This window comes from Ascaphus truei, chromosome 3, assembly GCF_040206685.1.
Source record: "Ascaphus truei isolate aAscTru1 chromosome 3, aAscTru1.hap1, whole genome shotgun sequence".
NCBI classification, from domain to species: Eukaryota; Metazoa; Chordata; class Amphibia; order Anura; family Ascaphidae; genus Ascaphus; species Ascaphus truei.
In genome coordinates this window covers 186616939-186642355 of record NC_134485.1, presented here as the reverse complement: position 1 = coordinate 186642355, position 25417 = coordinate 186616939, and the positions used below count along the sequence as shown (strand labels likewise).

General features: G+C 46.4%; 1 protein-coding gene across 1 annotated transcript in view; it reads right to left on the bottom strand.

The window, feature by feature from the left end:
- The window catches only part of PPM1E (protein phosphatase, Mg2+/Mn2+ dependent 1E), a 388527-nt gene that overhangs the window by 42121 nt on the left and 320989 nt on the right, over positions 1 to 25417 (bottom strand). Inside the window, exon 4 of the mRNA XM_075589782.1 lies at positions 21983 to 22171. Within this exon, the coding sequence (XP_075445897.1) occupies positions 21983 to 22171 (189 nt within the window). The remainder of the gene's footprint in view (positions 1 to 21982; positions 22172 to 25417) is intronic.

The window sequence follows — 25417 nt, the reverse complement described above, 5'->3', positions numbered from 1 at the left end:
TGTGTGTGTGTGTGTGTGTGTGTGTGTGTGTGTGTGTGTGTGTGTGTGTGTGTGTGGTGATTGAGTGTGTTGTGTGTGTGTGTGTTTTGTCTGGTTTGGTTGTGATTGAGTGTGTGTTGTAATTGTGTGTGTTTTGTGTCTGTGTATGTGTTGTGTTGGTTGTGATTGAGTGTGTGTTGTGTGTGTGTTTGTGTTGGTTTTGATTGAGTATGTGTTTTGTGTGTGTTGTCTGTTGGTTGTGATTGTGTGTTGTGATTGAGTGTCTGTGTGTTGTGATTGAGTGTGTGTTGTGTCTGTGTGTTGTGATTGAGTGTGTGTTGTGTCTGTGTGGGTGTTGTCTGTGTGTGTGTGTGTGTGTTGTGATTGAGTGTGTTGTGTGTGTGTTTTGTCTGGTTTGGTTGTGTTTAAGTGTGTGTGTGTTTGTTGTGTCTTTGTGTGTTGTGATTGAGTATGTGGGCTGTGTCTGTGTTGTGATTGTGTGGGTGTTGTGATTGAATGCAGCGGTGTGCAAACTGGGGGGGTGCCCCCTCAAGATTATTTAGGGGGGGGGCGCAGGCGGCGTGTGGCAAAACCTGGGTGTGCGGGCCGGCAGACGCTGTGCGCAGACGGCCAAGAAGATGTGCGCGGGCGGGCAGCCGAAGATGTGCGTGGGCGGCCAAGAAGCTGTGCGCAGTCGGGCAGCAAAGATGTGTGCAGGCAGCCAAACAGGATAGTGCAGGTGGCGGCCACGTGATGGCGTGTGCGCGGGGGCTTCGGAGGTACGGGGGAGGAGCACGCCCCAGTGCTGTGATGTCAAACGCCCCTCCTTCCGGTGGCTGCCCAGCAATAGCACTGTGTTCCTGCTCTCCTCCGCTGGCAACCTGCTTCGCTGCGATCCTCTGCAAGTGAAAGGGTAGGCTGCACTATATCAATCATACTATGAATGTACAGAAATAATGTTAAAAAAAGTGAAAACTCAACATTGAAAACAGAAAAATAAATAATACATAATACTGTAGGTAGGAGTTTGGATGACACTTGGGACAGCAAGCGAAAGAGCGGAGAGAATAAAAAGGCAAATGGAAGAAGGAAAAAAAGGAGCGGGAAGGAAAAAAAAGAGGGGGGGGGGAGAGGGAAGGGAGGTAGCAAAGAGGTGGATGAATGCCCCCCCAACAGTATTGCCTTTGTGCATGTACGCCCTCCCAAGCTTGGCGTTTGGGGAGACAACAATATTGACTTTGAAGTGCGCTCAGCAGCAGTCAAAGCACACACACAGGCACACACAGACACACACACAAAAATAGCCCTGATCCACGCCCCCCCACTTGTGCTAGCAAAATTATGCAGGACACCCTGTGCTCATGCTTGGAGAGTTGGTGATGTCACCGCTCTCAGCAACAGCGTGGACGCAGCCCAATTTTACAAGTGCGAGCTGTTGAAATATGTAAGTATTTAGACATATTTGTATTTATATTGTATACCGTCTAATAAAGGTTTTTTTTCCCATGTGATTTTGATTACATCAGGCGGGCGGGGGGGGGAGAAATGTCGTGGATGAAAATGGTTGGTTCGGCATAAAAAGTTTGCTCACCCCTGAGTTATCGCATGCAGGTGAAATACAAGAAATTGTAATTCCAAAGTCAGTCCTATCAACTATTTTATTTATATCTATATATGTACAATCTGGTTTAATGTTTGCCTGTATACACTAGTATTACTTTTCACCATTATTATTACTTTTCTATAGTAACAGTATTATTTGTATTATATTGAAAACCCAATAAAAATGTTTGAAATGAAAGAAAATGTAACCCGATAAAAATAAACAAAACACTTAAAACATTTTATGCACAACTATATAAAAAACACAATAGAAGAAAGCGGTCAAAAAGACTTCTTTGAACACATACAGCTTCCATAAATTACACAAATAGATATGTAACAGCTCAACTTTCCAATCCCAGCAAAAGAAATTATGGAAACAATAAAAAATCTAAAAAATTGTAAAACATCGGGACCAGATGGCCTGAATATTTTTAAATACTTAACCTAGAGGTGGTAAATTCGGTAGATAACTTTTTTTTTTTAAAGCCAAATTTCTAGAACCAAGCAAATGGCTTATATTAGCATCTTGCATAAACAAGGGAAGGACCCATTAAAACCAGTCTTACTGCCCAGTTTCCCTAATCAACCAAGACATCAAATTGTACGCAAAAATAATGGCAGACCGCCTAGCAACTATTTTACCTAAACTTATAAACACGGGTCTAGCCGGTTTTGTTAAGGTTAGGTCAGCAGTCGAAAATATAAGAAGAGTAATAATATCAGCAATAAATTGGATCAATACAGGCATACCCCGCATTAACGTACGCAATGGGACCGGAGCATGTATGTAAAGCGAAAATGTACTTAAAGTGAAGCACTACCTTTTCCCCACTTATCGATGCATGTACTGTACTGCAATCGTTATATACGTGCATAACTGATGTAAATAACGCATTTGTAACAGGCTCTATAGTCTCCCCGCTTGCGCACAGCTTTGGTACAAGTAGGGAGCCGGTATTGCTGTTCAGGACGTGATGACAGGCGCATGCGTGAGCTGCCGTTTGCCTATTGGGTGATATGTCCTTACTCGCGAGTGTACTTAAAGTGAGTGTACTTAAAGCGGGGTATGCCTGTACACACAAACTAACTAATAAACCACGTAGGGGATTGGATCCTGGAGAAAAACGATTACTTATCCAATGTCCTTGAGAAACAATTGGTAAAACCACTATCTTTGAAAGGAATTTTACATATGAAGTGGAGTTACATACAAGCATACATAATTGTAAGGAACACCATAATAGCTTGGAGAGAAACAAGGAAAAAATGTGGAATACCTTACGATACATCAAGATACCTGCCTCTACAGGACAATCTGAAATTCATCTCAGGCACAGATCAAAAATCTTTTAAAATCTGGGAGACAAAGGGGATTGATTGCCTAGATCACCATCAGACAGGGAAACAAAATGTATTTCCTGCCCGGAACTATGCATGAAAAAAGATCTACCACAAAATCACTTGTTCTTCCATTTCCAAGCGCTAGATTACGGGACAAAAATACTAAACTATAGGAAATATATACTACAAAACAACAGATTCAATGATTATTTTCATCATAAATTACATACATACATACATACATTATCATACATACATTATCATACAAGGGAACATAGACATACTATTTCTGAATTGTGAATTGTACAACCTAGTGAGGGAAGATAACAATTACTACAGAACACATTAATATCATAGCAGAAAGATTTTCCAGAAATACAGGATATAGATGATCTTCTTGTTAGACTATCAAATGTGTACAAATAAACACCATCAGAAATTTGGGGAGAAGTTCAATAAAAAAAACGCACAGGGCACATACAGCTTTTAATAAAGATCCACATCCATTAATGGGTACCATCAACAGATGTCCCAAACACTAAACATTAAGGGCAGATCTTAAACATCAACAGAAAAACAAGAAAGGAGTGCAAAGAAGGAACAGGTAAGCAAAAAGTCATTTATAGATAAAAGTAGCAAAATAGAAAAAAACTCACATACAGTATTAGATACATCGGTACACCCGCTGTATTTATCACATTGGAGAAAGTGTCTGACTGGTAAAAGTACGACCTCCTCACAATGAGCATCTCAAACAGAGACGCAGCAACACAGAGGGATACCAGTCTCCAATAGGATAGACGATCGCAGCCAAGTGGGGACACTGGTAGAGTGACAGCGTGCTAATGAAACAGCCACTACGCGTTTCGCATCATACGCTTCGTCAGGAGGCAGATCTTAAACATTGCCTGTTGCCATATAGCCACATTGAACACTTCACGGATAAAATTATGGATTATATAACAAAAGTACTTAAAATCACAAAACACACGAATCTTGTGGTATTATTTTTGGTGAACATAGAACCATGGCTAGATGAGGTAGGCAACACAATCAAAGTGGTTAAAGCCTCCGAAATGGTGTTGCTAGCAGCTAGAAAAGCAATAATGCTGCAGTGGATATCTCCATCACCTCCAACATTAGATGTAGATAAATCCCACCTATTTAAACTGATGACAAATGGACGAAGGAGAGGCCAGCTTCCATAAAGAGCTCAAGACCAAAAAATCCTTTCAGGAATTGGGTTGGCTCATTAATTCTGTCGGATAAAGTCAAATCAGACATCGAAAAAGTGTTTGCAGACATGACATGGTGTCTAACAAGACAGCTCCTCATACAGAACAAACGCAGAATATCCTAACGACATTAAAGACTATAAAACATGCATTTAAGTTTAAATAACAGATTTATAAAATAAATAGAGAAACAGACATTGTAGTTAGAGGGGCAGGGGGAGGGGAAGTTCAAACTCAAATGTTATTATAAGTTAGTTAAATGTAATTTTAAAAATTGGAAAATAAAACCACAAAGATGGTGACAATATTTAAAAGGTTAAGCGTATACACAAGAAATGTGCAAGGTGTTCAATGAACAATGTACTCTATTCAGAAAGGTATCCAGCTGGAATAATGTGGTCAATTTACAATACTGAATGTGAAATGCCAAATGTGATATATAAAAATGTTTTTAAAAATGCAGTTATGTTGTAACTGATGTATATAATATGTTTCCAACAAAAAATTATTATTTTAAAAAAAGGAGTTACTTGTTAAAATGGTGTTACATATTGCGGCTGGAAATGCTCCTGCATTATTGCAACTAGTATATGTTGCTAAATGGGATCGAACCTTTAACTTTAATGTGATTTTAGTAACCACAAGCAGACAAAACATCAATTTACTCAGTAGAGAAGAAGCCAGACAGCAGAGTTAAAAAAAAATTAAATAAAAAATGATGCATTGCCAGTACAGTGACGTAATTATGATGTCCTGGAGTGTTTATAGGAGTTACAGAGATGAACATATATATTTTGTAACACATGACAACCTGTGATTCTCTGTCATTTTTTTCCTTTACCATACAGTAAACAAGTATGCTAGGTCCCAGGTTGAATATACCTCTCTGGCTAACAATATGTTGCAGAGCAATGTGCTGATAGCTTTTCTGGCAGCTCAAGGAATATAACAATAAAATAAAAATGATAAGTAATGCTAAGCAGCTTTATGTTGCATAAAATCAACCCCCTCTCCCTCTGCTTAGACTGAAGGGGGATCTCAGATTCAGACTTTTTTGCTGTGTATTAAATGCAGACAATAGTTAAAAATGAAAGGTGGACACCCGTCTTCTCCAAACAACTACCTTGAAAGCAGTTGGAGAGTCACCAGACACATCGTCATGACAGCTTGTTGCTGTTTTGTTTTTTTGCCAATGTCACCTTGAGCTCTGTGTCACCGTGTGATAGATATCACCATGTCACATAAAACTCTGCTTCAGTTTGAGTGAATATTGCTCGTGCACAGAATAATTTCCCTCACCTTCCATCCCCTCCATCACCTGCCAGTTATCCAGCTCTGCTTGCATTGCTTTATGAAGGCAATTCAATGCAGGAAAACATCAGGCGATTTAACTCCATGTGACTGTATTTATCTATTCTATAAATATATACTGTATTTTATATAAAATGATGAATGAGTTGGTATTTACAGCAGTACCATTTAGAGACTTTTCCCTTACTTGCCAATACAGCAAGTGCAACCTTTGCAAACATAAAAACCTACAGATCTAGTCAACGTTGGTTTAACCCATGGTGCCCTGCAGCAGGACATACACAGTGCGTCATAGTTTTGAATCAGTCGCATGCAAGAAGGGCAGCAAGGCTATTGCGCCATTTCACCTGCCGGAGCACACCATGGGCTGCAATAACGTTGGCTACATCTGTATGTATGGAGCTCAGTTAGGCACCGTTGAGTCCACGTTATGTGCCCATTCACCATATCGCTTCCTTGTGTCTATCTCTATCCTCCTGGAATTCCATTTGAAATCTGCATAAAGTTGTGGTGGGTAAACCATGGGTCTATATGGAGCTTAAGAGGTCTCCTATAAGAGAGCAAAGGTATTGAAAATCTGCAACTGCTTTATACAGAGAACATTCAATTAAGACGTCATCCAATCTTGCTAGCTTCACAGGAGTCCTCATTCTTTATACAGGCATATCCCGGTTTAAGGACACTCACTTTAAGTACACTCGCGAGTAAGTACATCTCGCTCAATAGGCAAACGGCAGCTCACGCATGCGCCTGTCAGCACGTCCTGAACAGCAATACCGACACCCTACCTGTACCAAAGCTGTGCGCAAGCTGGGAGACTACAGAGCCTGTTACAAATGTGTTATTTACATCAGTTATGCACGTATATGACGATTGCAGTACAGTACATGCATCGATAAGTGAGGAAAAGGTAGTGCTTCACTTTAAGTACATTTTCGCTTTACATACATGCTCCGGTCCCATTGCGTACGTTAATGCGGGGTATGCCTGTACCTGTCAGGAAATCTTGTGGTGCTAAAGAGACTGGAGAATCATTCCGAAAAAGAAAGTTTTGTATACCAGTGTTCCCCTCTCCTCCCTCCCCTCAAGGCACAACAGCAGGACTGCATTTTCAGGACATTAAACCAACCAGACATTCAAATATTAAATCAGGATATGTGTGTGTGCATGGTAATTCATTGAATTTTGCTTGGGCACAGAATAATTTCTCTCACCTTCCATCCCCTCCATGATCTGCCAGTTATCCAACTCTGCTTGCATTGCTTTATGAAGGCAATTCAATGGTTATGTGTAGGAAAACATCAGGTGACTTAATTCCATGTGAGTGTATACTACTCCTAAATTCTAGTCTGGCTGAGGTTCACTTAAAGCAGGGTTGTAGAACAGGGTTGTAGAATAAAGTTCTATACAGTGGCTCCCATGCAGAGGAAGTCATATTCTGCCAGCAGAAATGGAGGAGTGATCAGTTTAGGTTCCTTCTTCTAATTGGCACATTAATTCAAGTCAATGGGAGGTAACACAGGATTGGATGCACTAACCTATACCAGGGCTTGATGAATCTGCCCCTATGCAATATGTTGTGAAGACACCAGCTCCATTTAAAAGCATTGCAACACTTAAAAAAAAAAGAAATAGGTATGAAGCAGAGGGTCTCCATTTCACCTCTGGGAATCCCATGCTTTCTACCTAGACGAAACAAAAAAAACGTAGGCAGGATCATACCTTTAAAATAAATGGGACTAAAATCCTCTGTGGCACAGAGATGTGGTTTCACATATGGAATAAAGGCTTATGGCCCATATTTACTATTCATGTGATTGGGTGGAAAGGTGATAATCGGTTCCTTTCTCCTCTTTCCTGTACTTTCTAAAATGGGTGATCCACCTCCACTTGATCTTATGGAATAGTACAGCTTAAAAAAAAGACAATACAGACCGGCGCCTTAAAGTCCAAATGGGAGATATAAAGTTCAATTGATGATTGGAATGATCAATGAATGTAGATCTGGTCCAGTGGACAGCAGGTTCCTCGGTATCAGAGGTATTAGGACATGCAGGGGAGACAAGAAGATAAGATCATAGTGCAACACTGTATGATACTGTAATAACAAAAATCACATGGACTTAAACAAACAGACACACACAACACTGAACAACACTAAACAATAGGCTGACTAATAATGAAGATGATTTAATGAACACAATAAAAATGCAGATAACTGGTGACGGGCAGGTCAGGGATCCAGTGTGTAAAAACTGGAATCCTACTTACAGCAGGTCCCTAGGATATGCGCAGGTAAGGGTAGTCTGAGTGTCTGACAGACGATGTTGGTGGACGCGTGCCACGTGTGAGTGCCTGCAGGGGCTGCCTTAGCTAGCTGCCAAAGATGGCGCCGCTTCCTTCTGCTCCACGTGGTGTCCTTCGTTGGCGCCCGGAAGTGCGTCACAGCGGGCGGGACGGGACACCAGGTATCACTTGCCGATACCAACTCCTGAACACTGCGGCTCCAGGGACTGTTTGAATGATCTGCTCCTCTACCAGTGCTGCTATTAAATGATTTCTCAATGGCCGCATTGAGTTCAGTGCTGCTACAAATAGGTCACATTACATTCATCTCTAATCTCTTCATCAATGTTTGTTTTTTGGAGTGAACAAACTATTACCATTATACCCGAGTTCAGAGTTCTATATATGTGTCCTGCATCTCCTAGTTTAAGCTTAGTACCTTGAGCAAAATATTAAGCCTTGAGCATGGGGACCAGATGACATATTTACTGCATGTATAAATATAATATACTAGCTGATAAACCCAGCGTTGCCCGTGATTGCTGGGGCGGGGGGCGTGGAGGGGCGGGGAAGGGCAGGGGGGGGGGCAAAGGGCAGGGAGGGGGGCGAAGGGCAGGGAGGGGGGCGAGGGGGCGAAGGGCAGGGAGGGGGCGAAGGGCAGGGAGGGGGGCGAAGGGCAGGGAGGGGGCGAAGGGCAGGGAGGGGGGCGAAGGGCAGGGAGGGGGGCGATGGGGCAAAGGGCAGGGAGGGGGGCGAGGGGGCAAAGGGCAGGGAGGGGGGCGAGGGGGTAAAGGGCAGGGAGGGGGCGAGGGGGCAAAGGGCAGGGAGGGGGGCAAAGGGCAGGGAGGGGGGCGAGGGGGCGAAGGGCAGGGAGGGGGGCGAGGGGGCGAAGGGCAGGGAGGGGGGCGAGGGGGCGAAGGGCAGGGAGGGGAGCGAAGGGCAGGGAGGGGGGCGAAGGGCAGGGAGGGGGGCGAAGGGGCGAAGGGCAGGGAGGGGGGCGAAGGGGCGAAGGGCAGGGAGGGGGGCGAAGGGCAGGGAGGGGGGCGAAGGGGCGAAGGGCAGGGAGGGGGGCGAAGGGGCGAAGGGCAGGGAGGGGGGCGAAGGGGCGAAGGGCAGGGAGGGGGGCGAAGGGGCAAAGGGCAGGGAGGGGGCGAAGGGGCGAAGGGCAGGGAGGGGGGCGAAGGGGCGAAGGGCAGGGAGGGGGCGAAGGGCAGGGAGGGGGGCGAAGGGCAGGGAGGGGGGCGAAGGGCAGGGAGGGGGGCAAAGGGGCGAAGGGCAGGGAGGGGGGCGAAGGGCATGGAGGGGGGCGAAGGGCAGGGAGGGGGGGGCAAAGGGCAGGGAGGGTGGGGGAGAAGGGCAAGGAGGGTGGGGGCGAAGGGCAGGGAGGGTGGGGGCGAAGGGCAGGGAGGGTGGGGGAAAGGGCAGGGAGAGTGGGGGCAAAGGGCAGGGAGGATGGGGGTGGAGGGCAGGGAGGGTGGGGGCGAAGGGCAGGGAGGGTGGGGGCGAAGGGCAGGGAGGGTGGGGGCGAAGGGCAGGGAGGGTGGGGGCGAAGGGCAGGGAGGGTGGGGGAGAAGGGCCGGGGGGGGGGGGTGAAGGGCAGGGCCGGGGGGGGTGAAGGGCAGGGCCGGGGGGGGGGGGGGTGAAGGGCAGGGTCGGGGGGGGGTGAAGGGCAGAGCTGGGGGGGGGGTGAAGGGCAGGGCCGGGGGGGGGGTGAAGGGCAGGGCTGGGGGGGGGGGGTTAAGGGCAGGGCCGGGGGGGGGGGGGTGAAGGGCAGGGCCAGGGGGGGGTGAAGGGCTGGGTCAGGGGGGGGGGTGAATTGCAGGGCCGGGGGGGGTGAAGAGCAGGGCCGGGGGGGGTGAAGGGCTGGGCCGGGGGGGGGGGTGAAGGGCCGGGCCGGGGGGGGGGGGTGAAGGGCCGGGCCAGGGGGGGGTGAAAGATCCCTTCCCCTGCGGTTACTTACCTCGCACCGGGCCGCGCTCCTCCTCCTCCTCCTCGGGTTCCTCGGCGGTCACCATTCCCCCAGGTGAGGAGGTGGTGTGGGCAGCCGGCCTGAGAGAGCCGGAGGAGCGCTCCCGGGGATGGTGAGCTGGGGGCGCGGCCTCTAGGCCTGAAGGTGAGAGCGGCGAGAGCGTGCTCTTGGGGGGGATGGGGGTGCGGTCTGTGGGAGGGAGCACCGGGAGAGAGGGTGATGTTTGTGAGGTCCCGCGGAGTCGTGATAGGGGGTGGTTCCGTTGTTGCGGGCCAGCCGCCGGGAAGGGGTGGTCAAGGCCAGGCAGCCGTTGAGGAGGGCGTGGTGGTGGTGGTGGTGGTGGTGGTGGTGGTGGTGGTGTGTGTGTGTGTGTGTGTGTGTGTAACGACACATAGGACACTTTGAGAAATATATAGTAGATACATACAGAAGGATAGATGCATGCAAATATAAATATAATCTATACACAGATTTTAACATTTGTGTATGTGAGCATATAGGTGCAGAGATTGTAATGGGTGGACAGACTGTAGCATTTCATGGGACTCTAGGATAGCTGGTGCCATCTTGAGCAACACTAAACTGTGGCTTTGTGCCCATAGATCAATGCTTCTCAACCAGGATGCCTCCGTATTAACCTTTGGATTTAACAATACGAAATAATGCTATCCCTGTTTATTGTAGTTTGAGTCACATTTTTAATTATTTACACTAAAAATGAATTTACAATCACATTTTTGATCACTGCGATGTTACTGTATTTGGAAATATAACATTTATGAGCACTTAGGTATTCAGTTTCAGCTTCTAACTAGGTTTACAGGAGTTTTAATGAAATGATCTAGCAACAATCTGATGGTGTGCCTTCATCTGTTTCTTTCTCTTCCTTTGAAGTTCATGCTGTCCAGGTTTTCAACACTCTCCCTCTGCACGGGGCAGACATCTACAGACCGCCTGACTCTACATCCTCTACCTCTTCCTTCCTCTCTGACTTTGAATTCTGGGTTTCGTTTTACTGGGGGATTTCAACTGTCATATTGTTGATCCCTCAATCTCCTGGGCATCTGGCCTTCTCTCTTTAACCTTCTCATTTGGACTGCACCACTGGCCCCAATTCCCCACAAAGATAGTCACTATCTAGACCTGGCCTTTACTAAAAACTGTTCTCTGTCTGATCTCTTCATCTCCCCCATCTGCTCTCTGACCATCACCTATCTTTCACCACCTCTCATTCCCCTCACCCTCCTTCTACCTGTTCTACTTACTACTCTCAAAACCTTCACTCCATTGCCCTCTCTGTTCTGGCACCTAACCTGAACACTAAACTCCATTATCTCTCTTCTTCCTCAGCGGAATCTGTTCTGGACGCACCTGCACGTATTTACATAGTTACATATAGTTACACAGTAGATGAGGTAGAAACAAGACATACGCCCATCAAGTTCAACCTATGCTAAATGTAGACAACAGATACTTTATCCTATATTTGTACTTACAGTATATTGATCCAGAGGAAGGCAAACAAAAAACCCCAGTGAAATATCATCCAACGATATCTCATAAGGGGAAAAATAAATTCCTTCCTGACTCCAAAAATCAGATTACTAACTTGATCAACATCATTCCCATATTTATTTATTAGTTATATCCCGGTATACTTTTCCTTTAAAAAAAGATGTCCAACCTTTTTTTGAAGATATTTATTGTATTTGCCATCACAGACAGTCTCCATGGCTAATGAATTCCACATTTTAACTGCCCTTACTATAAAGAACACTTTTCTTTGTTTCTGGTGAAATCTCTTTTCCTCCAAACTTAAGGCATGACCCCGTGCCATTTGTACTGCCCGTGGGATGAATAGTTCTTTTGAAAGCTCCTTATATTGTCCCCTAATATATTTTTATATAGTTATCATATCCCCTCTTAGACGCCTCTTTTCTAATATAAACAAATCTAATTTAGCTAGTCCCTTCTCATAAATCAGATTATCCATCCACCTTATTAATCTCTGCACTTTCTCTAGTTCCATCATTTCTTTTCTATGGAGTGGTGCCCCAAATTGTACTCCATATTCAAGATGTGGTCTTAATAATGCTTTATAAAGGGGCATAATTATATTTACTTCCCTTCCATCCATTGCCCGTTTAATGCAAGATAAGAACTTGTTTGCCTTTGCAGCTACTGCATGACATAGGGTATTATTGCAAAGCCTGCTGTCTACAAGCACTCCTAAATCCTTCTCCATCAAGGATTCATAAATACAAAAGGCGACTATGTTGAAGTGAAACGTAGAAGAAGCCTGCTCTACACCAGGAGAAAATGTGACCAAACAGTGTGGATAGGGCGGTGCTCACAGGGAAATTGGGACAAATGACAAACTGAGACAGAAAAGAATCCCTTTAACGTGGCACGAAGAGAGATAACACCCTAGTTAAAACATAATCTTTATTAAAGTAATTAAAATATAACTATTTGGACCCCAACAACTACAAGACACAAAACAAATAAAAACAATGAAAAGAACCGAAGAGGTGTGGGTCAGTGTAACTAAAGATACTAGTGTAACGGGTATTCCCCCCCCCAATCGCAGATCTGATGTGGGTGCAAGGAACATACGGTGTTACCATAGGTGTGGTGCATTACCTGTTGGCTTACAGGAGGGCTGAGCTTCCGCCACGGGGAACCTGGGACATAACACAATACTAGGGGTGATCACTTACACGATGCAGCGCCTCCACCTGCGATGGCTCCCGCCAGAGGGGGAGTGGTTCCTCGCAGGACAATCACTAATAATCACATACACAGTGGGGTATAATAACTAATGGCTTTACTAACATGCATAACAACTCATCACATTCATAATGACCTGTGTCCCCCTCACGAGGAGACACTTACTGCGACGTCTCGCAGGATGCTCCCCAACACTAGGTGATCCCACCCAGTGTCCAAAGAACCCCCACCCAATGTCCTGCACTCTTGCAGAGGGAACGTGGGTGACTGCGCAGTCACTAATTACGTTAAGGGCCCGGTGGTGCACTTAAGAATGTGTGATACCTGCCGAGCACTCCGGTGCTCGGGTCAGCAACTTTTCAAAAAGGGTCTGTAGCAGGATGACGTCTGCCGATCCCCAACTGGACTCCTCGCACGTGGACCGCTAGGGCGGTCCCACTCGGGAACAGTCTCTGTGGACCCCAACGTGGGTCTGAACCGCTTCAACAGGAACAGCAGCAGCCGCTGTGTCCCTATCTATCTAAGTGGTACTAACGTGACAGGAACCCTAACCTAGGGCCTGTCCCTGTAGTACCGCAACCTAAAGTGGCTTTGGGGAAAACTCCTAGGGGCCTAACAGGGGTTAATAACCTGCCCCACTCCCTTAGCTCTTCCCAGCCTGACTATGCGTACTAAGACCTAACGAGTCCCAGCGCCTACAGCAGCAAGCTGTAGCTCACTGGATGCTGCAGCCAACGTGCTGCGCAACAAGGTGCCTGCCTGTCAGACCTCACAGCACTAACAGCCGTGACTCTGACAAGGTAGCACTCTATACTAAGGGCAGCGTCCCTATCTTGGGCCTCCCTAAGCACTTACCCACTAAACTAGTGGGGAGTTGGGGCCTACCTGGGGTGTAGGTACCTATATGGGGCAGGAGCTGCACTCGCTCCCCGCACCCTTCCTTCCCTCACAGCTCCCTGACTCCAACTCTCTGTAACCTTCCTTTCCCAACTCCCACTAATGTAAGTGGCAGGGTCCCTAACCTGAGGGCTGCCCCTGGCAACACTCACCTTACTGGGGAGCTGAGCTATCTCGGGCCCTGGGGATGCTGGCCTAGTACAGGGAGTCCCCGACTCCTGTACCCTACCTCCTTCCCTGGGCTGCTCCGGTCTCTGACTCCCACGCAGCTCCAAGCCCGCGAAAATTTATCCACTTGCCTCTCAGACTCTTGGCCCTCATTGGCCACACTGTAGCACCTGGTGTGCTTGGCCCTAAGCCTCATGGGAATTGTAGTCCCGTGGAGGCTGTACTTACATTGGGGCCGCGTGCGCACCTTCCCTGCGCCTGCACTAACCTCTAATGGCCGCCTCGACCTTCCTATCACTATCCCTACTCTCGCGCGACTCTGTCCTGTCTCAAGTCTATCTTCTGCGCATGCGCGATCTATCTGTGGTCTTCCCGGCGCTCTGGTACCCTTGCGCATGCGCAATGCACCTGCAATGGCGGCGCTCCGCTTACCCAGCCGCCGGGATCTTAGAGACGCGACCGCGGCCCTAGCAACGGCCCGATCGCGTCCCCGGCAACCGGCCAGCACTCCACAGTAACGCGCTACTCGCGCACCGGCCTCCTCACTCTCTCATGTGCGGCGGCTGTATGCGGAGGAAGGAGGGGTGTCAGTGGGCAAAAAGGAGACCTGGCTACACTAGTGATACAGTGAATTATATATATCTGTTACTAGATGTAGTATACACTTAAATGATATAGATGGTTTTACCCAGTATGACCATCTACTGTCCTGAAATGACATGATATAGTACCTGATGTCCAAATTGCAGTTGATTTATCCACTGTGTAAGGGGAGCCCTATGCAGGGACACCTTACCACCAAATCACTATAAATTGTAGTTGTTTGGTTGGGATATGCACACAGAGCGCTGCCACAGAAAAATATACCATGGCACGCGCTGGGGTGTTAGTGAGACCAAATAGTGGTGAGCAACAAGGACTGAATCCAGTATGCAAAAGATTATGACTAAGTTACCAGATAATTTGGAATAACCACTGTACTGCACTGTATTGCATGTGTTGGGGGAGGGTGGGTATGTTGGGGGTAGAGGGGGTGGATAGTAGGGTGCCAATTTATTGCCATTGGGGTTATCTTTGCTCCATTGAGGGCATAGGTAACCACACTGGCAATCAATGAGTGTATTAGTTGTATTGTAATGTTTATTGGGGGTAGAGGGGGTGGGTGAAGGTGGTGTGTGGCCCATGGTGGGTGTTTAGGCCTTCCGGTTGGGTAGCGGGAGCCCTTCATTACCTTAGTGGTAGAAACCGCTAAGGTAATGAAGGGGTTAAGTCCTCCCAGTAGGCCTAAACACCTGCCCTGGGAAACTCCAACCTTCACCCACCCCCTCTACCGCCAACAAACCGGGCACTGGTATTTAATCCCTTTGTTACCTTAGTGATTAGTCGCTAAGGTAATGAAGCTGCCTGTAAATGTATTTTTATTACATAGGATTGAAGCAGGGGGTTTGCGGAGCTGATATTAATGCGGGTCCGGTCCGCAGACACCCGGCTTTAGAGTCACATTGTGGATCCCATCTCGCCTGTGCGAGTTGCAGCCACGGCGTGAATCTCGGGGCTACCTGTATAGCTCGATTTCTCAAAAAATGCGAGTTTGAGCATTTTTTGAGCTGGCACTCGGTGTGTCTGAGCAGGAGTACTATTGATCGGGAAGAAACAGTTTTTGAGCGAGTTTGCCATGTTATTGGAGCTTTCTGAATAGCTACACATGCATTTTCACTCTAAGTGCTCAAAACTGTCGATGACTCACTTATCAAAGCTACTAGAATAAGCCCCGTAGTGTCCAGAAAACAAATGATTTGTGCAATCTCATAAAATGCATCCAATAGCGGTTAATCCTTGTTAGAAACATATAAAGTATCTGAGAATGAAGTATCAAAGTCAGTATGCATATAAATTCATTGGTGTATACTTGATGTCGATTTCAAGAGTATAATTTCCCATTAACTATCCTCAACAGGGAAAAGTGTGTGAGCGTAGGGGGTAACATACCCTCCTTTAGGCTTCCTATATCAACTTCTTCCATGTAATATCTACTGCTCCACACTAAAATTCCCATAATGCATGAGTAGAGAATAAAAGAAAGACCAAGCCTCCACTCGTTCCTCTGAACGCCTCTGGAGGAAAACTCATACTCTCGCAGACTTCCTTCACTACAAATTTATGCTATCCTGTTTCAACTCTGCCCTCTCGCAAGCTAAACAAGCCTACTTTTCTTCACTAATCAACATGCACAAGTCTAACCCACGCCGACTGTTCTCTGTCTTTGATACTCTACTCAAACCACCCTCAGCTGCCTCTCCTTCCTCCATCTCCGCTCAGGACTTTGCTGACTATTTTAAGGAAAAGGTGGAATCCATACGTCAGAACATCCCCTCTGTTTCTTCCTCCCATCCTACACCTCTTCCTAACTCTCCTCCTGCCTTCCTTGACTCTTTTCCCACTGTCTCAGAGGAGGATGTGTCGCTGTTGATCGCCTCTTCTCCCTCTACCACTTGCCCTCTTGACCCCATTCCCTCCCATCTCCTAAAACCTCTTGCTCCTACTATAATCCCTATGCTCACGCACATTTTTAACTCCTCCTTCTGCTCTGGAACCTTTCCATCCTCCTTCAAACATGCAACAGTCATACCATTACTCAAAAACAGCAAGCTTGACCCTACCTGTCTTTCTAACTATTGGCCTGTCTCCCTCCTGCCTTTTGCCTCCAAACTCCTTGTATTCTCTCGCTTGCTCTGTTTTCTCAACACCTATTCTCTCCTAGACCCTCTACAATCTGGCTTCCGCACTGCTCACTCCACGGAAACAGCCCTCACTAAAATAACTGACGACCTCCATGCTGCCAAAGACGGAGGTCATTACACTCTGCTCATATTATTCGACCTCTCTGCAGCATTTGACACCGTGGACCACCCTCTTCTCCTTCACATTCTCCATACTCTTGGCATTCGGAACAAAGCTCTATCGTGGATCTCATCCTACCTCTCCCATCGTACTTTCAGTGTCTCTTCTGCTAACACCTCCTCCTCCTCTATTGATCTCTCTGTGGGGGTACCCCAGGGCTCTGTCCTGGGACCTCTTCTCTTTTCTCTGTATACACTCTCTCTAGGTGACCTAATAACATCTTTTGGGTTTAATTATCACCTCTATGCTGACGACACACAAATATATTTCTCAACACCCGACCTTACACCTGCTGTACAAACCAAAGTTTCTGAATGTCTCTCTGCTATATCATCCTGGATGGCCCTCCGTCGCCTTAAACTCAACATGGCTAAAACAGAGCTCCTCATACTTCCTCCCAAACCTGGCCCTACTACCTCCTTCCACATTACTGTTGGAACTACGATCATTCACCCAGTAGCCCAAGCACGCTGCCTTGGGGTCACACTCGACTCCTCTCTCACATTTGCCCCTCACATTCAAAACATTTCTAAGACCTGTTGCTTTTTCCTCCGCAATATAACAAAGATACGCCCTTTCCTCTGTTGCTCGACTGCTAAAACTCTGACTCAGGCCCTCATTCTCTCCCGTCTTGATTACTGTAACCTCCTGCTGTCCGGCCTTCCTGCCTCTCACCTGTCTCCCCTACAATCTATCCTAAACGCTGCTGCCAGAATCACTCTACTCTTTCCTAGATCTGTCTCAGCATCTCCCCTCATGAAATCCCTCTCCTGGCTTCCGATCAAATCCCGCATCTCACACTCCATTCTTCTCCTCACTTTTAAAGCTTTACATTCTTCTGCCCCTCCTTACATCTCAGCCCTAATTTCTCGTTATGCACCATCCAGACTCTTGCGTTCTTCTCAAGGATGTCTTCTTTCTACCCCCTTTGTATCTAAAGCCCTCTCCTGCCTTAAACCTTTTTCATTGACTGCCCCACACCTCTGGAATGCCCTTCCCCTCAGTACCCTCTCTATCCACCTTTCAGACCCACCTTAAGACACACTTGCTTAAAGAAGCATATGAATAGCACTGTGGATATTCTGAACACATGATACATAAAGCTTGGCCCCCTGCAGACGCACTTACCAGAACTCCCTCCTCCTGTCTCTGTACGTTCTCCCTACCTACCAACTAGACTGTAAGCTCCTCGGGGCAGGGACTCCTCTTCCTTAATGTTACTTTAATGTCTAAAGCACTTATTCCCATGATCTGTTATTTATTTGATTACCACATGTATTACTACTGGGAAGCGCTATGTACATTAATGGCGCTATATAAATAAAGACATACAATACAATACAATGTATATATATCTAATTATCAAATACAAATACCAAGCTTCCCTGTAATCATGGAGCTCACTGACTCGGGTATCTTCTTAGCATGCTTCCAGTAGATCAAAATGATAGAGGTCTCCTGCAGATAAGCTGGAAAAGAAGAGTACAGTGCTGCGCTCTGCTTTTCCAGCCTGTCTGTGGAAGACCTCTAAGTTGAAAATACCCTTTTCTAACGCGACTAAAATTGAGGGTTACCAGAGTCCTGCTGTGTGCAAAAGCAGAATTAAAAATAAAATCTAGAATTCTTTCAACCCATGGTTAAAAAGGACAGTTTTATAATAATCTCAGAGAATGCAATTCTGCATCTATTAATCACTCTTGACATCTGAGATATAATTAACTGACAGGCGGTCGAAGGAAAGAGTAACCAACAGCTCGATGAAAAAAGTAATGAATCAAAGAATTAGGGCCTGTCTGAATTCATTTTCTTCCCATGATTGTGTTTGGACTCTTAAAAAGACAACCCACTATTAATGTCCACACTCTTAAAAGGAACGCAGAAGGACTGAGGGGCGTGATGCAGAGATGTCAAGCTACAAGCACCAAAATTAGTGAGATACCAGGGTTCAAGTCCCAAAAATTACATTTTAGTGACAAATGCCGTAATTTCATTTTAGTTTATCAGACTGCTTATGTTAAAAATCAGTGTGACTCACAAAAAATCAGAGACAGCTGAAATGTATACTATATATTAATATTTCAGCCACTGGGATAAGTCCTGCAAAGAGCCTTTCTGAAGTTGTGTAGAATAAAGTACCATCTTATCTATCTATCTGTCTATATGTCTTGTATAGCGCATACACTGAGCAAACCCTGCTCCTATGCGCTATACAAGACATTGAGATAGATATCTTTGACACTACATTGAGTTGCTCTCTTATTTTCCTATACTGTATCTACAGTAACAATAAATAATAAATGATAATAAAATGTATGTAAAGTTAAAAGGGCTAGTGGCCATTCTGGGATGACAAAAACGGAGTAACAAGGCAGTTGGCAAATAAAAACTGGATTCATCTAAATGTTGGTCAATAAAGTTATCCCTGTGCACGCATGTATTGATTTTCTCAATTTTTTACATTTAAATTAGACATTAAAAGAAAGTTATGGTCTCATTATGCCCTCTTATCAGCTTCACATTGCATAGCCAGAAACCAACCTCGCACTGATGTGAACCAAAAAGGTAAATAACTGCTGTCTATGAGTAGGGTTACTGACTAGGCACTTCTTTAACCCAGGCTGTGCTGAATAGCTGTGTAATAACGCAGTCAAACTTATAGGAGACCATGTTAAAATGGGCAAGAAGTAAACAGTGACACTGTGTGCTCATTTGCATGTCATTACACAGAATCCTTGGCTGCACTGGAAGCATTGTATAGTAAGCGATAATGGGGAAAGACGGGGTTGAAACTCTGTCTAAGGCTGAGTCCCCGCTGGCGCTGAGCTCGCTATGCGCTTGGCGCGCTTACCTCTGTGAATGGGAATCCTACCGTTCACGCTCGCGCTGTGCGTGGGCGCTCATGCTCGTGCCCGCTTTGTGCTTGAGGAGACACTGTAGAGATACTTTCAGGCTCAGAGCAGGTCACATGACCCTGCTCTGACCAATGGGAAGAGAGAGGGCGTGTTCTAATGCGCTGTCACTACTGCAAACACAAACATGGGATTTCTAGCCAAGAGAAGTGGAAGAGGGGGGGGGGGGGCAAACGGACTGGTGTGGGGGGGGGGGGCAAACGGACTGGTGTGGGGGGGGGGCAAGCGGACTAGTGTGGGGGGGGGCAAATGGACTGGTGTGGGGTGGGGGGGGCAAACGGACTGGTGTGGGTGGGGGCAAAATGGACTGGTGTGGTGTGGGGGGAAAACGGACTGGTGTGGTGTGGGGGGGGGGGGCAAAACAGACTGGTGTGGGGGGGCAAACAAAGTGGTGGGGGGGGCAAACAAAGTGGTGTGGTGTGGGGGGGCGCAAACAAAGTGGTGTGGTGGGGGGGTGCAAACAAAGTGGTGTGGTGGGGGGTCAAACGAAGTGAGGGGGAAGGAGAGAAGGGGGGGAGAAAGGAGAGAAGGGGGGGAGAAAGGAGAGAAGGGGGGAGAAAGGAGAGAAGGGGGAGAAAGGAGAGATGGGGGAGAAAGGACAGAAGGGGGGAGAAAGGAGAGAATGGGGGGAGAAAGGAGAGAAGGGGGGAGAAAGGAGAGAAGGGGGGGAGAAAGGAGAGAAGGGGGGGGGAGAAAGGAGAGAAGGGTGGGAGAAAGGAGAGAAGGGTGGGAGAAAGGAGAGAAGGGTGGGAGAAAGGAGAGAAGGGGGTAGAAAGGAGAGAGGGGGAGAGAAATGAGAGAAGGGGGCGGGAGAAAGGAGAGAGGGAAAGGAGAGAAAGGGGGTAGAAAGGAGAGAAGGGGGAGAAAGGAGAGAAGGGGGAGAAAGGAGAGAAGGGGGGAAAAGGGGAGAAGGGGGGAGAAATAGAAGGGTGGGAGAAAGGAGAGAAGGATGGGCGAAAGGAGAGAAGGGTGGGAAGGGGGGGAGAAAGGAGAGTAGTGGGGAGAAAGGAGAGAAAGGGGAGAAAGGAGAGAAGGGGGAGAAAGGAGAGAAGGGGGGAGAAAGGAGAGAAGGGGGGAGAAAGGAGAGAAGGGGGGAGAAAGGAGAGAGGGGGAGAGAAATGAGAGAAGGGGGGGAGAAAGGGGAGAAAGGAGAGAGGGAAAGGAGAGAAGGGGGTACAAAGGAGAGAAGGGGGAGAAAGGAGAGAGGGGAAGGGAGAGCAAGGGGGAGAGAAACGAGAGGAGGAAAGGGAGAGAGAGGAGGGAAGGGGGAGAGAGAGGAGGGAAGGGGGAGAGAGAGGGGGAAGGGGGAGAGAGAGCAATGGGGGGGAGAGAGAGCAATGGGAGGGGGGAGAGAGAGAGCAATGGGGGAGAGAGAGAAGGGAGAGAGGAGGGAAGGGGGTAGAGAGAAAATGGACAGACGCACACACAGCCCCTATTCAGCCAATGACATGCCCCCTCCCCTAATAGCCATGCCCCCCCCCCCCCGCCCCCACTCCTGCTCTAAAAATGTTGCAGGACAGCGATTGCTCATGCTTGGAGAGCAGGTGACATCACCGCTCTCCAAGCATGAGCGAGCTCAGCGGCGGCGTGGACTCAGCCTAAGGCCTTGCCCCCGCTGCCTACTACAGCGTCCGACGAGAGCCCTCCCCGCAATGGCGCCGGGCCCGCTGCGAGGGGGGGCCGCAGCGCTCGCGCGAGAGCTATTCCTGCTCTACTCGCGTCGAGCGATTAGGCACGCCCCCCGGCGGTTCAGCCAATGAGGGCGAACCTGCCGGGTGACGTCATGGCCGCGCCCCCGTCACTCCTCCGCCACGCCCCCCCCCCCCGGTCTCTCCTCCTGCAGTGAGCTGCAGACCGGGGAATCGGCTGAACGCGCCGCCAAAAGCGCTGGCGCGCGTTACAGCGGAGAGACCGGGGCCTTAGCCTTAGACATGTGAATGTGCCCACAAGTGGTATTTAAATTAAAAATGAATGGGTTTCGTGTCACTCTACTCTTGTGTAATGAGTGTGTCTAGCACAGGATTCCTGGAAGTGAGGATGACAAAGCTGTCTCCTAGCAATTTTGTTGGTGATTATCCTCTAATAGCATACTGTAGTAGAAAAGTGACACTAACTATATTAAAAGCTATTTTCTCCAGAAATTCCAAATTGTGCAATGAACCGCATCACACATTTTGTTTTTCTAATAGAGTATATTGAACATTCAACTTTATAGAAATCATTTACAAAACAGAACTTGAATTGTATGTTGATTCACGCGAACACTTTTCTGTGTTGTTGTTGCAGCTGTGTATCGATTACAACCGTCTGAGCCCCTCAAAGTGTTCCATGCCTACATTTCCTGTGAGTGAGGCACCCACATATAACCATCACATCCCTTTGGCAATGTAGGAGCATCTTGAGTGATTAATGTCAACTTATAGTAATAATAAAATGTACAGTATAAGGGATTATCTTAGATAGGGGATGGTTCATTAAGTGCTGATGATGGGTATCACACCCCGGCGTTAAGTGCCATTCAAGTGCAATACCTTGCATTGGTACTTAGAGAATCCCAACCATAAACCAGAGAGTGTCATAGGGCCTAAAAAGTGAATATTGACCCAAATTGTACACTAGATGTATGATACACCTGATACGCTAGGACTGACCTCTCTGGCTGCTTTCTGCACGAACCTCTCGTCTGTGATGCGGAATGCCCTGCATAGCGCCTCTGCTGGGTCGTGTGGGAATACCTCTTGCTTCACCAGGTTCACGTGGAGATGTAGAGAGGCATAAATGGCAGCGTCCAACCCTCCGTGCCCATCAAACACAGCGAAGTAAGCTTGTTCTTCCTGATCCTGGGAATAATGATAAGCAACAAGTGAAACCAAGGGGACAAACCAGCATCTCCAGACATACAGCAGCATCTCCAGACATACAGCAGCATCTCCAGACATACAGCAGCATCTCCAGACATACAGCAGCATCTCCAGACATACAGCAGCATCTCCAGACATACAGCAGCATCTCCAGACATACAGCAGCATCTCCAGACATACAGCAGCATCTCCAGACATACAGCAGCATCTCCAGACATACAGCCTCTGTACTTCTAGACACCACAAGAGAGGTTCATTGTGGTGCAATGGTTCCAACATTCCTATACTTCTAGTATATTAATGCAGTTCAAAGAATATTATCAGCACCTACGTCTTTGCTACTCACTACTATCACAGTCTCCTCCTCATTAGAATGAACACTTTGCTCCAAGCTCAACGTTAAGCTTAAAATGTTATGTTCACCAAATTGTATTGATACCTTAACTGCATAATAACTTTTAATTCATCTATGATTTTGCGACAAATAACATTTTTGTTGAGCAAACCTTTTTGAAGTAAGTTGTGGGCTGCTCTGGGATATATCCTCAGATTTATCTGCACCTCATATTAACATTTATAGTAGCACTAAAAGCACTGATATGGAAATCAGATGCAAAGCCAGAGAAATTCACAGACATGTTTCAACCTTAATGAGTATCATCAGTGTGAAGTTGGTTGTACTGCTGGCTTTGCAATTTTCAGACAAAAGGTGACACATTGTGTGCACCTTTGCATGTCATTTCTCAGAATCCCTTGCTGCAGTGGAAGCACTGTATGCTAGGTGATAACGGTTGAAAGGTAGGGTTGCAGACCTGTGAATGTGTTCAAAAGCGATATTCTTTATTGGCTATATGCCCACGGTGGAGGTTTTTGTTGTTATATATATATTTTTGTATATATATATATATATATATATGTGGCACTGTGTGCTCATTTGCAAGTCATTTCCCAGAATCCCTTGCTGCAGTGGAAGTGCTGTGTGCTGGGTGATAATGGTGAAAGGCGGGGTTGCAGACCTGTCTAAGACATGCAAATGAGCATACTGTACAGTTATATTTCCATTTGCTATATGCTTTGCTGTGGAGGGTTTTTGTCACTTTTTTAACTCACCATAACTTAACTAAGTATGGTAAACCCCATCCTCATTGCTTCAGCTTTGCATAGCCAGTGTAACCAACCCCACACTGATGAGACCCATTAAGGTCGAAACAGCTGTCTGTGGGTGGGTTTACTGGCTATGCATCTTAACCCTGGCTGTGCTTAAAGCTGTGACCATGCAGCAAGCTTAAGCCTATAGGGAACCCTGTTTAAAATGGTTTGGAAGCAAAAAGTGGCACTGTGTGCTCATTTGCATGTCATTTCCCAGAATCCCTTGCTGCAGTCTGTGTGCTGGGTGATAATGGTGAAAGGCGGGGTTGCAGACCTGTCTAAGACATGCAAATGAGCATACAGTTATATTTCTATTTGATATATATACATATATATATATATATATATATATATATATATACACATACATACACATACACTGTGTATATATATATATATATATATATATATATATATATACAGTATATATATATATATATATATATATATATATATATATATATATATATATATATATATATATATATATGTATGTATGTATGGGCATAGGTATCTGTACCGTGTTAGCCAAGCTTAATAATCAAAAATGAAACCGTCTCTCTTTCTGTGTTCTAAGATTACCTTTGAGTATGGCCACCTTCAGATCGTTCATCTTATGGCCAAAGTCAGAGAAATGTTCGATGACAGGACTGTCTCTTGTTCCGTGTGTGATGCTGTAGCGATGCAGATTCATTCTTTTGTTTAGCCCCTGTCCTGCCTCACCTATATAGTAGCAGCCCCCTGGGCATTTCATGCTCATGATGAGGTACACGATATTGCTGGAGGAACCGGTGGCAATAAGATTAACGATCTGAAGGTGGCCATACTCAAAAGTAATCTTAGAACACCGAAAGAGACGGTTGCATGAATACAAATTTATGCAACTATTCTGGACACTTAGCAGTGCCCTAAACCGAGACCGCAGTTTCATGAGTCACCACCCTGACACAAGAGAACTTCCTGTGTGTGCTAAAGGCCATGTCTATACATACTGCACTATATGAATGCACACACAGCTGTCTCTTACACATACTAATGTACAATGTAATTCTATCCCTATATACCAATAGGGACCACATAGTATCTACACACATTAATAGTAATGCAACACCCTCTTACATTCCTACACCTACCCACTCCATTGGTAAACACTCCCACTCCACACACACCTTTTGTAAAGCGCTGTATACACTGTGTGCGCTTTATAAATGTATATTCACACACACACATACACACACACAAACAAACAAACAAACAAACAAACATACTCTTACATCACTAACATTCAGGGACCATTTAACACCTTAAGTCATAAATCGCATACTGCACAGGGGGGGGGGGGGGGGGAGGGATAGGCTTCAGTCACAGATACATTCCAAGATGCACTGTTTTTAAGTAAAAACCTCTCTTGCTTTATCCATTGTAACCCCGCCAGAAGAAGAGATCAGTGTATCTCGAAAGTTGCACAAATAAAAGCATTTCGCTAGCAACAGAACGGTATCGTCTATTCATTTTTGATTATATATATATATTGTGATATCATCACTGTCCTCTAGGTGCGGGAATAGGGCAGTTATGGGACTTTTCCAACACACATGGAGTTAATTTCCCCGGAATAAGCTACCCTCAGGTGCAACTAATCAGCCTGGTCTGAATGAACAAGGAAGTGTTTTAAGGCAGACACAGGAAGATGCCATACTGAGAGAGAGACTGTTTTTCCCAGAGAAGAGGGGAGATAGAAAGTGCTCCCCAGCTAAAGAAGAGGCTGGCACAGTTCCTTAGACCCGCTGGAGTCTACTGGGACTGCCTGGGTTTGAATCCCAGAGGGAAGAATGAAGGACGTGAGACCTTGCTGAAGCAGGGATGTAATATCCATAGCACTGGAATTACAGAGGAGGGATTCTCTGAACTCTCGCAGGGTCCAGTTGGAATTACCTGGAGCCCCAAAAGACAGAGAAGAGCTAAGTAACATATTAATGTACCGAGCACTATATTTCTCTGTGCAGAGACTGTCTATATTTATATATAATAGTACCTATTTTGAGGTGGGAACCAGCTTAGCTGGTCACCCAGTTA